At 36.3% G+C, this 14443-nt stretch overlaps 1 protein-coding gene across 5 annotated transcripts in view; it reads right to left on the bottom strand.

Annotated features, from left to right (window-relative positions):
- The window catches only part of GRIA2 (glutamate ionotropic receptor AMPA type subunit 2), an 87563-nt gene that overhangs the window by 34511 nt on the left and 38609 nt on the right, over positions 1-14443 (bottom strand). For all 5 annotated transcript variants that reach the window (XR_005626588.1, XM_039699940.1, XM_039699938.1 and 2 more), the window contains exons 3-6: positions 14178-14417; positions 9817-10013; positions 5646-5699; positions 3128-3289 (exon numbers count right to left, since the gene is read on the bottom strand). Coding sequence is in view for 4 of the 5 variants with exons in the window: in XM_039699940.1 (XP_039555874.1) it covers positions 3128-3289; positions 5646-5699; positions 9817-10013; positions 14178-14417 (653 nt within the window). In the remaining variant the exon portion in view is untranslated. The remainder of the gene's footprint in view (positions 1-3127; positions 3290-5645; positions 5700-9816; positions 10014-14177; positions 14418-14443) is intronic.

The raw sequence follows: 14443 nt of genomic DNA, 5'->3' as shown, positions 1-14443 counted from the left end.
GCTCTTGTCAGCCTTCCTATATGTTTCATACAGAATCTGCAGCAAGAGTTTCCTAGATTCCATGGGACTGGGAGCAAAAGTTCATTTATCAGCACTGGCAATTTGGACAACTACCTCAAAATCAAAAGGGGAAAAATGTTATTCTGAAGACCACTTAAGGGCAAGTGGGAGACCAGTGCATTAACCCGCTCAGTAATCTAGATGTTTATACAGAAGCAGAGAGTAACAGAGCTAGAATAACAATATAAGAAGGAATGAAATGCTCACAAAGGACAGGTGAGAAATGCAACTCAGCACGAGTTGATGAAAATAGCCTGTACTTAAAAGTAATGACAAAGTGAACAGATATGGTATGAGCCCATCTGAACCACCAGCAGCACAAGAAAGAAGTGCAGAAGAAGATTTGGCTGTTAGCATGAGAAATACATCTCACTAGTGTCATGGTGGTGAGGAGAGGAAAAAAAAAAGTAAAAAGAAACTAATACAAAAGAGCCCCCTGAAATAAGTACTTTCTCTGAGACACAGGAAGCCATTATTTCCATTTCCTCAACATAGCACTCAGATATGTTGCAGTAGCCAGTCTGGCATTTGAAAGAGCTACCAAATAGAAAGGTTCCAGAGCAAAATGACAAACAGGATCTGAGAGCAGAAAATTCATAAGAAAAAGGGATTATTTGGTTTTGCAGGGAGGAAAGCAAGACAGAAATGGTGGCAGCCATTTTCAAATACAGGAGGACAATGAAAAAGCAGAACCCTCTCACACATATAAAGGAATAACAGATTAGGTGATGTAAAGGCTGATTAAGGTTAGACAAAAGCCAAAACCAAGATCGTTTAAGTGCTGAATTTTGCAGCAAGACAGAAATGGTGGCAGCCATTTTCAAATACAGGAGGACAATGAAAAAGCAGAACCCTCTCACAGCCATTAAAACATATAAAGGAATAACGGATTAGGTGATATAAAGGCTGATTAAGGTTAGACAAAAGCCAAAACCAAGATCGTTTAAGTGCTGAAATAGATGCTTGGAGAAGCTGTGAAATCACTACTCAGAGGAACTGCACAGTTCTATCTGATTCTGCCTTCAGGCAAGTTGGACAGACAGGTCACTGACCACTCAAAGACCTTTCTTGCCCTGTTTTCCATGATTTCTATGATTCTGCCCTGCCTCTAACTCCCTATAAAGTGGGAATGAAATGTGGCATACCACTAACCCTACTTGTAATGACAAGCAAGAATGAGAAGTAATACATGTATAAGGGCAAGAGATGGAAAGCTACACAAAGAAATACAGTAACTGATACAATCAATGTCACCAAATATTGCAATATATATCCACACTTTCCTCACCAGCAATACCTCTAGCATTTATAAATTGTCTGATAATCTAACATAGATCTCAGTTTCTTGAATGAGTATCAGTGCAGTCCTATATATAAGTTGAGCAAACAATATAAAGGAGAGGTTGGCCTTTTAAATTGAATTTCAAATGTGTTCTAAATCAATGACATTCAGGAAAATAAGTGTTTCAATTACTTTATTTTTCCTATCCATAACAAAATAAACCTCAAAAGCAGAAGATATTGCAAATACTCTCCTTCAACTCTTTCAATTTCTACTAGAATTGAAAGGACTTATAATGGAAGAAATAAAGGGAATATTTGTGACAAAATTAGAGATTTTTGTGCTTTAATACAACATTGCCACCACTTCATGTTATCTAACACACATGCAATTTCCCCCAGTGTGAGTAACACCACAGGCCATATTACTGGGTCTCAGCATTTTTATTTTTCCATCACTGATAAAAACTGCATCTTGGTTTCAGTTTGAGTTCTTCACTACAGCCATTTGTTTTATGTATTTCTCTATTATTATTTCCAGACTATGATTCTGCAACATGAATATGTAGGAAGATTTGGGCACTCAATAATCACAGAGACATAAGGATTCTGTTGATTCTCCACAGCCACATCCCTTTCCTTTTTCCTAAATGAGAGCAATACAGATTACATATACTACACATCTGTAATATAAATATACCTAAAGAACTGACCCAGACTCCAGTCTACTTTTTCAAACATCAAGTAAGAAATTCACTATCTCTGTCATAAAGACTTTAAACTACAAAAATAACCACAGGAAAAAAAAATCACTTTGACTAAGTTACCACCAAACCTGGCCACATAAAAAAGGAATCTATATTGGTTTTTTGTTTTTAATTAAAATTAAGGTTTTCTACCAGGGCTTTGAAAAAAATGGTTCTTCCTTCCATGCTGAACTTTTTATTAATTTCATTATAAATTAAGAACATGCTTCATATTCAAATTATACCAGAAAAAAAAGTTATGGCTAGAACATTTGGAACGTATTTTTTTGTCTTTTACAGCTATTTAATACTGTGTTCTTATTAAAATCTCTGATTGTATTACTTAAAACAGAAATTATGTAACATTAAAATTGAATTATTCTTTTTAATATCTTGCATCCACTAATTCATAGTTAGAGAAAGTGAGAAGGTACTATTACCCTAGTCTTATCTAGAAGTAAAACTGAGGTAAAAAAGTGAAATCACCTGCCCAGTGTTACATTGTGTGTCATGCAGGCCTGAAATCAGACCATGATCCTGCATGTCAGGCATAGCATTTAATTTTTTTAAGTCTTTGTAGGACTTGGGCAACTGTCTCAAAGGAACTGTCTAACCATTTCTTTGGGTTATGTTGTTACATCAAAAAAGTGCTAAATCTCTGCTCCCCAGAAGCATGATTGATATTTGTCTATAAATATTTCAAAATACAGAGAAAGAGAAAAGTTTCAAAACAGAGAAAAAGAAAAATCAAAAAAATCTCAGTAGATCTAGCTAATCTATCATCATATCTAAACCAATTACCTAACAAGCTGCCAGGCACAGATTTACAGTGACATAAGAAAAAATTGTCTTGAACATTTTGAACAGTGTATCATCTTTGCTCAATCAGTCCTATGACAGAGAATGTTAAAAGTACTCCAGAGAAATATAAAATTGTGTTGGGACTGTTGATTTTCAAGGGCTTTCTGGCTCTTGTGTTTCTATTCCAAACCCTTCAATTCCTGTACTTCTAGTGCAGTTAAAACAAACATAAGACATACCTTGATTGTACTAGTGTGTGCACCAGGATATTCTTTCTCCTCCAGTGTTGACCAACGTTGTATAAATTTTGACACCACGGGATCATCATAGTCAACTATCTGAAATCCTGAGACATTAGCTCCTCCAAACTGAATTTTTGACAAATCTCCATCAGTAAATCCCTGAGCACAGAAAAAAATTGCCTGTTATTTGAATAGTTTTGGCAGTTGTCTCAATAGTGTAAAAAAAGGAAGAGTTACCACATGACCTCTACTGCAGAACAGTAAGCCAACATTTTCCTCAAACGGGATCCAACTTAAATCCTGTGCTGCCAGGATTAAGTCATCAGCTCCATCAGCCAGCAATGCTTCTTGCTGCCCACTAGCAAACACTTTTATAGAGACCAAGGGCTGAGTGGTCCTTGCCATCCTGTTAATTTCAAGGGGACCACTTAAGTGAGACAGGGAACACGAGACATGAGTAACAGCAAGCAATTTTTAGGCAGGAATACTTACAACCACAGCTGTATCCTCTTTTTTAGGAACTCTAAAGCATGGGGAAGGACTTACCATCTCCACTGCCTCCTCCCTTGTGACATAAAGAAGTACTTCTCATTCTTACAAAAAGTTATTGTATTCTGCTTTCTGTGATTTAACTTCACCCAAATAACCATACAAATGCATTTCCATGAAATAATGACATCAGACACTTCATTATAAATGAATGTTTTGAGTGAATACTAAAAGAAGCAGCAAATTCAAACCACATTATCAGAAGTTGCTACAATTGCTATATTAGATGCTCTTTAATGATTGTGGATTAATGATCCTCATGTGTTGTTGCCTGCTAATACAGACACTGCTACACGGATCATGTAACTTGACAGTCGAGCAGGAACATTCATTGTATATTCAAACATCTTCTCCAACTATCAGAATTTTGGAATTTTCAAAATAGATAAATTTCTTGAATGACTGATGAGACTGGAGGAGAATATTACTACAGTCCAAAAATAAGAAAGCAGGTGGATTCAATGAAGACATGATTTAAATACTAGATAAGTTTTCCTTCTGGCAGAGAAAAACAAGTTTTTTAAATCACTTCCATCAACAGTTTATACATGATATTAAACAGCTTTAAAACATAACATTCAGTAATTTTTAGATCTTATGGACTTACTGTTACAAATTTAAAGCAATGGCTAAAATAGCAACCAGTTAACATCACAAAATCCACTGGGCACATTTTCTAAAATTTCCCTTAAGACTCAAAATACTGTTTATCCAACATTTGCAATGTAAACTGCAGATGTCTAACAGATAATTTCACACATTTTGTAAGATTTTTATGCTGTCTTTATGAATATCAACACCTCAACTTTATCCAAAAATTAGTTATTAAGATATGAGAATGAAACCCTGGTGTTCAGCTTTTAAAGAGGCCTTTAAAGCAAGAGGCTTCTTCACAGGGTGGCACCCACATGACTCTTCAGAGCAGTGCCTGCCTGGAGGGGGAAGAGTTTCCATCAAAGGCCAGGAGGAGACCAGGGTTATGCCTCCAGGGCCAGAGACACACCACGCTCCTTCTGTTTCCTCAGGCTTCTCAAAGCACTGTGGAAGACAGTGTCAATTGGGGCACTCTGGGCCCTGCTGGAATTTATATCAAACACTGTCACAGTTCAAGAATGAATGATAAAAAAAGGTTTGGTGGCACTTGCACTATGCAACCCCCAAAACTCTTTTCTTGAACAGGATAATTGAGATTTGAGCATACAGAATTTCCTTGTCTGTCACAAAAAAAACCCCAACAAAACAAAACAAAAACCAAACTGGATTAGTTTCCCTAGCTTCAGTAAGTGTTTATAGGCTTTAATATCAGTAAAATGGTCCTTCACCTAAAGACACAATTTCAAAAAAATTTCCTTGACAGAATTTAGTGAGTTTTTTTAGCTTTCCCTTCAGGAACACTATTAGCTATACAGTGTGATCACCTAACTTCAAGAAAACATGAATTCAGACTGATCACCCAGCCAGTCTGAAGGATGAAATGTGGAAATCCGAGACTCACTAGTCTAGCAAAATGAAACATGAAAACCGTGGTTCTAAAGTAGTTTAAAAGTTATGAGAGAGAAATCATCACCTTGCTGAATAAATGTAACACCCTATGATGCAGAGAGTTATTTTTTATATTTTACATACACTCTTTTTCTAAAGTATGTAGAAAAAGAGAAGTTCTATTGAAGGTGCTGAGCAACCTTCATTCTCATTGATGGGAATATCATAAGAGGCATTTGAACCCTGAAAACACTCAGCCAACAAACAAACATAATCTCAACACATGCATTCATTTAGCAAGGGTAAAGACATCTAGGTTTTTTCTAGTCTTTATCCTTGTTAAATGGATTTAGATTTTTTTCTAGAAAAAAATCTAGATTTTTTTCTGTTTTCTAAAATGTGTTTAAAACAAAATACTAGTAGATGTGCTTCCATAAACAGTCAAAGGAGCAATACAGGTATTTTAAATACTAAGAATGCTTACCAGATTTGCAATGATATAGTGGTATCCTTTAACATGTTTACCAATTGTGATAACCTGTAAAAAAAGAAGAAATACCTCCATAATGGAGAATGTTCACCTGGCATATGGACAAAGACTTGAAAGGTACAAAATGCAGTATGATGTAAAAGTTAGTTAAGAGCTTTATGGCACACGATACTGAGTTTGTGTGATGCTTTATCCTTTATTTTACCCAATGCAGCATTGAGCATACTCTTTGTTGCTAGAAATTAGCCACATTGAAGTGCAAGTCCCAAGAGGTAGAGTCCCTCCAGACACAGGAGCTGAATGCTAGCTACTGTGGTGTGCCTTACAGACTCCTGTTAGATTCTGCCCACTGACATTCATGAGTTATAATGAAACCTTGTAAAGTTCAAATTGTTTATTGTCCTAAGTGTTCCTCACAGTCTCCCTCAAAGCCAGCTGGCGGCTTCTCAACAGTGTCTGCTGGCACACCTGTAGCATGGATTCTTCCCCCACACAAGCCTAAGACTATGTCTGCAAGGGGAAGTTTGCATTTTGAAACTAAGCACTTCTCCAGAGGAAGGATGTGCAAGATAGGAGGAGTTTATTTCATCTTTGGAACGATGAGAACAATGAACTTAATTTAAGAGAGGATGATACATTCATTTCCTCACTTAACATATAACTAAAATATTCAGACTAGGTATCCTGAAACTTTTATCAGGGTACTAGTGAAAAACATTCCACATACTTGGTTTAAAGAAGTTACAGAAATGTAATTGAAAGCAGTGAGTTTACATTATTAGAGTTTGAGACTGAGAGGGATCACATTACACAGGCCATGGAAGTAATTAAATTGTTCCTCTTTTGAGGTAAATATATACATGATATATGAAATTAAGTGTCCTAAAACAATTACCTGGATCAGACTACTTAAAACTAAATACTTACTAAGAGGTTTAAGAACTATTTTCAGGTGTATTTCTTACATAGCTGCTGCTTCCAAAGAAATTTCAGTTATACCAAATAGATTAGCTTTTCTGTATGAAATATTTCTTCATCATTGGTATCTGAGAAGACAACCAGTAGCTTCAAGCGTTTGGATCAATGCTCAGTAACTCTTCTCCAGCTGCCACTGGTTACTCTTTTATTAACCCAGCTTGCTAAAACTTGCCATTTGTCCATTAAGGACGATCACTGAGGATGCTGCCAGTTAAAACTAAGAAAATTCAGTGATGGTACCAAAAGCCATAATGAAGGAGCTGTGCACACAAAAGCTTTTCAGCAGTTCAGAAGACCTTCTGTAGCAGGGATAGACAAGTAGTGGCAGTAATTACAGAGTTGCCCAAAGGGTGTTATCAGGGTGAAATGAGATTCTGCAAAGGAAGCGGCCGAGAAGAGACAGAAACTATATAATGAAGAGCATGGTAACACAGACCTGCCAGATCAGAGGAGAGGAATATAAACTAGTCTGAGGAGAGATGAGAAACTGAAATATTTTTCAATTTGCATGATTTGTTGAAATCTGAAGAGAAACTACAACATGAGACAAAAAACAAGAATGATTAAGTGGCTTTGCAAATACATTTTGTGCCAATACAAAGATCCAAGGGCTACGAAGTGTAACTGGGTAAACCTGAGTCTGTCATCTCAGCTTAAAATACTTCCAGGATAAATCAAAGCACTAAAATGAAAGATTTGTTCAACAATAGAAAGTAAGGAAGGAAGTAAAGAAGTTGTTCCTTTATGTATCGAGCAATGCAAATAGTACTTTGGTATTCAAGGAAAATCTGGTTTACAGAAAGCCTGTTGCATTTCTTGCAATAAAAATACACAGAAAAAGGGACACTGATATGATGGATCTACTACAGGCATCCTCATGAAATTAAGGAAATTTCTGAGGGTTTTTTTCAGGGCAAGAATTAAAATAATTTTTAAAACAATAAATCTGGTAGCAAAGCAAGACCTAAAGTACACTGCTATTATAAAAGAAAATTAGAACACACTCAAAGGATACTCACAGGCCAAGAAATCCATTGTTCAACATTTCATTTTAAGAGATGGAGATAATTATTAGAGAATCAGTCAGACTTGCTTTTAGGCTACTTTATAAATAGAAAGTGGTTTTACCTTTAAATGTAAGGAAGTTACTGAGTGTAAGGATAATGGACTTAAAAACCAGACCAAAGTGCAGAAACAACTAGGCTATCTTGTGAAGAGAGTTCCAAGACTAAACCCATTTGGGACAGCTGCAAACAGTTTAAGAGAACATATTCCAGGGCACAGCAGTAAACTATTTAGAGGAGAACAACTAACTAGAGTTATATTAACTGGCATGTGAGGCTGATTTGGCTGTTATGTAGGATTCTTCAGTGACTTACAAACCAAAACAGCAGAAACAAAAGCTTAGCCAGCTGTATGTCTGAGGAGTAGCACAAGTCTGTGGGGATGAGCTGAGAAACTCTAAGGGTCTAAAAAAGGCAGAATCCATCAAAGTGCAACTAGGGCAAGAAAAATATCCCAGAACTGCAATCAAAATAAGAAGCAGACAAAGATGAAAATAGGCCTATTATGAAACAAAGACTGTAAAAATGAGTGGTAACTGAAGGTAGTCTACAAAAGGTGACTAAAAGGTGAAATTAAAGAAAATTTCAGTCAGCCAAAGTTTCATATCAGAAATTATAATGAATATTACATACTTATTTTAAAAAGAATGTATAGGATAGTAAGATAATTGCCAAAATTAGTCTTGTCAAGATCAAAATATGTCAAAGCAGTATCTTTCTTTTCTCTGGTCTGATAATAAGGAAACAGCAAGATGTGACGTATCTTGAGTCTAAAAAGGTGATTGTTCTGTAGGATGTCATTAGAAATTCACAAGAGACATGGACAAGACAAAAAGTCACTCTAAGATAAGTAAAGAACTGTTTGGAAAGCCACACAGAACCAGCTGAAGAGGACCTATAAGGACTACTAATGTCAAACATTGCTCTACATTGTACATTTCTTGACATTGATAAGTCAGAAAATATGATTTTGAAATACTGCAGATGACAGAGAGATCACACTCTCAGAGATCAAATGCTCTTAAGAACAGGATCAAACTCAAATTTATCTTGAAAATTAGAAAAAGGCTTTGTGGCTATGAATTCCAAATAAAACACACAAACATAATGTACTCCATTAAGGACACTGCTCATTGTCTGAGTCTCTTCAAAATATAATGACCTTCAAAACAAAGACCAAAATAACAAGCCCTTCAAAAAACCTTCAAACAAATACATCCATACTCAGATGATACATCCTTACTGATGCTGCACAGTCTCACATGATGAAGCTCAAGCCAACAGGGAACTATCCTTTCAATTTTCCATTGTGCTCTGCATGCATGAAAAGTAGGAAGGTACAGAGCCAGTAAGAACTTTCTAGATTCTAGGACTGAAGTGGTAGATTTCAAAGTAATGCAGTAATTTGAATCAGAGCACCATGATAATGTTGCTAAAAAGAAGACTTTTTAAAAAAGTCATTTTGGCAAATAATTTGCATGGGTGGAGAGAAGACAGATTTTGCTGTTCTTTTTAAAGCTCAGGAGGTGTTAGCTATGAAAAACAGCATCCAATTTTGGTTAGCACACTTTAAAAGTGACACAAAATGAAGAGACAAGCAAGGAAAGTAGAAATGACAAAGAGCTTCAAAACATAAATTTCAAAGGGCATTTAATGAGGAAGAATAGCTGTGATACAGTCTTCCCAAGACATAAAAGGTTCTCAGAAAATGCATTAGAGGGAGAAAATACCTTCTAGGTGTAAAAAGAACTAATCCTTAGACATAACTACCTATATTGGACCAGGTATAATAGTGTATCAACCATGTATAATACAGTATACTACTTAGGCTGTAAAATGGTCTGAGCAAGGTATTGTGTAAAGGTACTTTTTTTCTTTTAAATAACCAGGATAGAAAACTACAGGATCATCCAGATAGAAATATCTTGGGTTTGGGCAAAGGGAGGGATAATGGGATTTGTATGTTCACTTTCTCCCTGGCACATATGCTGTCCTCAATACAAACTTGTCACTGCCAAATGATTTATAACAATCACAAAAATACCATCAAAACAAATGAACTCATTACATTTACTTATAGAATACTGCTAGCTGCTGTCACTGAAGAAAGGAGAATAGCAAACCTGATCAACAATGTCGTTGACTTTATCGCGTTCACAGTCCAAAATCACTCGTCTTTCCTTTTTTACCTCTAGATCTTGAAACAGTGAACGGTAAGTTTCATCTTTTCTCTCATTGTTAATATTTCCTACATTGATAGCAGTCACTTGCCATTTCTTTTCAGCAGCAGAATCCAGCACAGCTTGCAACGTTGATAAGCCTAGCAAAGCACAGGAGAAAACAGAAGATATGACTGACAAAGCTTCAGGAATTAACAAGCATCTACAATGTGATTTGTGAGATCACTTATTTAAGATCTCCTGTAACTTGTTTGACCTGTCACAAGTAGGTAGAAATCAGAAACTAAGATATATGTGGGCCAAATCAATTATTATTGCATGAAACTTCCATTTGCATCACTGCAAGGCATCAAGGTAAAGCCTCATAAGTGTAATCTTTGGGCTTGGCCCAATCTTCAGAATTGGATTTGGTTGTTTTCACTGATCTACTGCTGAAATTTCACACAGTGGGAAAGAGATCTTCTAGGAGAGGAGTGATCCAATTAGAGCAAAAGGATCAGCTGCTTATTAAAAAAGGATCAGCCTTATTAAAGGATCAGCTGCTTAAACAACAGCTATTGAACAGCTTTTGTTCCCAGCACTTGAGCAGAACTGTATTTAAACCCAGACTTCACTGAAGTCTATGGCAGAATTCCCAAGTTCTGCAGCGATGGTAATGGATTTATTATTTCTGTTGCCTATAGTCACATCCCTGATTAGGAAAGATGTACTGAGATATATTTTTCCATATAGATAAGCAGGCTCAATGCTAACACCTACAAGCAGTGTAAAGTTTCCTTCCATCTCGTACTTTTGGCAAGTTCTTGATAGGAGCTGTAATGTTTGTACAGATGCCTGTGATATACTGTAAAACCAGTGAAGATTTTACTTGACAGATTTTACTTTTTAGGGATGAGCTAATGTAGTAGAGAAACATGAAAATTACTGCTGGAAATTAATTCCTGCTATACAAAAAGTACAATTTTAATGACTTCCAGCAGTACAAGAATGAGACTTATCATGTTTCAATTCCTACCAGAGAATTCTGCATGATTCTGGAGAGCAGTTTTAGGGATACCAGATACTATTACAGGAAAAAAAATTAGACCTTCTTATGAGTGAATTGACATTTTTGCACATTCTTCTCTCCTGAAACCACCAAGCATGAGGAGTCATTTCTTTGAGGCACATTTTGATGTGGTATGTAGAGGGAGGTTCGGGTACAACTCATGAGAAATAATAGTGGTTATACCCATAAATATAGAAGGAGAGCACTAAAAATTAATTTGTCTCACAGTCTGTAGGTATAATATTAAATTAAGATTGGTCAGTGTTTAGCAATTCATCTTCATCACTGAAAATGGTAATGACATACAGCACTACACAAGACTGGTCATCAGCAAAGGCAGAAAATGGCAGGCTTCCAAAAGCATAAATTGAATTATTATCTTATATAATTCTGGTTTGCCAAGTCCCTTTAAGAAAGACTGATATTAAGTTTTGTATGTCATGTAATGAATATTTATTTTAAAATCACAGATAAATACAGTCCACCAGTACACAAAAACTATTTCAAATCCTAAAGATTAATCTGGAGAACTTGTGTTAAGTGGGAAAGATTAGTAATGTAAGCAAACTGAGAGATGCAGGGAGCATCTTAAAACACTGAAAAGCACTAAAGTATGTTTAAACCTCAAAATACTGCTTGAAATGATGAATTAAAATTTTAAAAAATATAAATCAGCCAAACTAAAACCATTTATTCTGAATAATTGTTTCAATTATAATTTAGCAGATTTCAGGTCCTCCAACCTGTCTAAATTTCCTCTGAGTTAAATAATCTCAACTAGGCACAAATTAATGACTATTAATGCTAATACCACCCATTGCAAAGGGTTCCTGTATTTACGCTGATCTTCTCTTTTTCCTAGGGTTTTTCTTTTCTTGAGGTACTCTGTGCAGAGGTATCAAATGCCTGCCTGGATTGCTTGCTTTTTTTTTTTTTTTTTTTTGGGTGGCAGATTTGCCATCCCCATACAGCTTAGCTTATTCTGATAGCAATAACATGTTGCAAAATCAAAACAAAAATAACCAAACAGAAAGCATTTGCAGCAATACTTTTGTGAAAGTGAAATTTTCTGAAGAGTAGCAACAAAAGTGGAGAGTAGCAACAAAACAACTCTGCAGAGGAGAAAACTTCAGCAACTTCAGCTGCTATTTTTTAAGCTGCATGAGCACTTCTGCCTGGCAAACTCATGTTCTGAACATCTTTTGGTTATCATGAGGCAAACTTTTAAAGCAGTGAGCTTTGAAAAGGAAGATGGAAGAGAGGCTGAATAACTGAGCAATTCTTTTACAGATAGAATCTTACAATAATGCTACTACTTTTTCCAAAGCTTAGTGTTACGAATGGTGGAGAGGATGTAAGGATGGTAAAAAACACTACTCCACATTCCATGAGAATAACTACTGCATTAAGACAGTAATGGCTTGGGCACACATATACTAAATGGCCTCACCCCTTATGGACAGGAATGACAGCAAATTGCCCTGTACTTCAGCCAGTCAGTCCCTAAACACAGAAGTGCTCCAACACCAGCAATAAACTATTTTTTAGGAATAAGTCATCAAACTAATTCTTATTAGCCTTTATAGTTTCCATGACGTTATGTAAGTCTCTTTGCCTTTTTTATCTTGCTCCTGAAGGTGGAAACATCTTCAATTCTATAGCATTCCTTAAATACACGTCACTGACGCTATAGTTACAGGCAAAAGTTCTTAAAGGAATGATGGGCTTGTGTATCTGGGATTTGATGTCAATGCAGCTGGCTACAAACTCCTCGACTCTGCAGGCTGACCTCATACAATCTGTGGGGAGCACTGAGGAGCAAGGATTTACTCCACATAAGGGTAGGAGCTTCATGCCTTGGAGCTTGTTATCACTGGGGTGCCTTGCCACAATTAAAACACAGATGTAAGCAGAAAAGGAAGAACCTAAGGGTGGCTAGAAAGAATGAACTGATGCTGTTATTCCTGGTCAGATCCAGGGAGAGCAGCTCACAAGAACTAGGTGTTTTTCAGTATTTCCTGAATATAAATCACATGCAGGTCACATCCTGCCCACTGCTAGATGATTGACAGAGTACTGGCTGAGAAAGTAGTTTTACATCTGTCCTTTCTAAAAAGACAGTGAATGTTTCTGATTATAATGTGAATTTTAAAAGGAACTGCCAGAGAAATGAGCTTAGCATTCACTGTTCCATGTGACATTACCTTTGGAGGTTACACACCAGGATTAGTTCTTCTAACTAGAATTCTTACAAAAGTGATACAGAACTCTCTTGAGGAGACCCCTTCAGCATCTGAATATCACGTATAAAATAGCACCAGAATGCAGGAATTTAAAGTCATCCCATTACTCAAAAAAACATGGAGTGGTATAATCATGCTTTAACTCTATTAGCATTTCATTTAATATTTAACTCTGACCAATGAAAATGCAGAAAGCCACAAAATAGCCTCTTTAAAGGGAACGGGAGTGGGTAAGATAGAAGAAAGGTAGCCAATTCTATTTTCAGGTTGTCCTCACCTACTAGGTGAGGACAACCTGAAAATAGAATTATAACAATGGAATTCCAGAAAAAGGAATCAAAAAACCCCACCTTTTCTGGATAAAGCTGCTTCTTGTTAGAAAACTAACTGATATACTACAATTTGCCAGTGACATTTTCAAGTTCATAAACTGTTACAGTATTTCTACTACAGCCATAAAAGAGCATGAGAAGGCTGTAGGGTGGAGTTAATTGATCCTGAGAAATGGGTTTGGGTTTATCAACATCAACAATAAACTCTAAGCTAAACAGAGGTGAGGAACTTGATACCAAAAGCAGTCTCCAAAGAAGTAGGGACAGACTGCATCCAAGATTTATTGCTTGCTTGGTGCCCAACTACAGACTGCATACATGGAGTGAATCTGTGGTAGCAGACAGCCCTTCATGCTTAGATTTTTTTTTTCTCCTTAGATGTTTCTTTAACAAAAAAAGAAAAAACTTTACATATAAAAAGTTTTACAGCATGTGACTAATCTCACATTGCTTAACAGTTGCAATTCTATTAATGCATACCATAAAAGATTTCATTCTCATTTGAACAATTTCGTTTCTGTCCCAAAAGCTCATTTCTAAATGCAAGAAACACTTGATTATTATACTTACACTTGTTGGAGGTAAATATTTCATCTGTTATTCACTTATCTAATATGAATTCCAGATTTCAACGAGATACACCTGCCAATCAGGGTGCAGGTAAAAAGTACCACACCTTACCTCTGTCACTGTCATACAAATATGCAAACTTGGTCCACTGATAGTATTCGATCAAGCTAAGAAGAGCTCCCTTGAGGTCAGGTCTCATCTGAATGACAAATGGATGTGTTCCATCTGTTGGGAAGCTGGGAGTTATGAAGGAGACATGAAGAGTCCCACAGAATGATGTTATGGTATTTACAGACTTCTTGTCATAGAATCCAAAAATAGCAAAGACTCCTCTTGAAAACTGGGAGCAGACTAGAAAGAAGAAAGACAGAAAATTA

The sequence above is a fragment of the Passer montanus genome, unplaced genomic scaffold, assembly GCF_014805655.1.
Source record: "Passer montanus isolate IOZ18808 unplaced genomic scaffold, ASM1480565v1 scaffold14, whole genome shotgun sequence".
In the NCBI taxonomy this organism is placed as follows: domain Eukaryota; kingdom Metazoa; phylum Chordata; class Aves; order Passeriformes; family Passeridae; genus Passer; species Passer montanus.
This window is presented reverse-complemented; position numbering and strand designations above follow the sequence as displayed.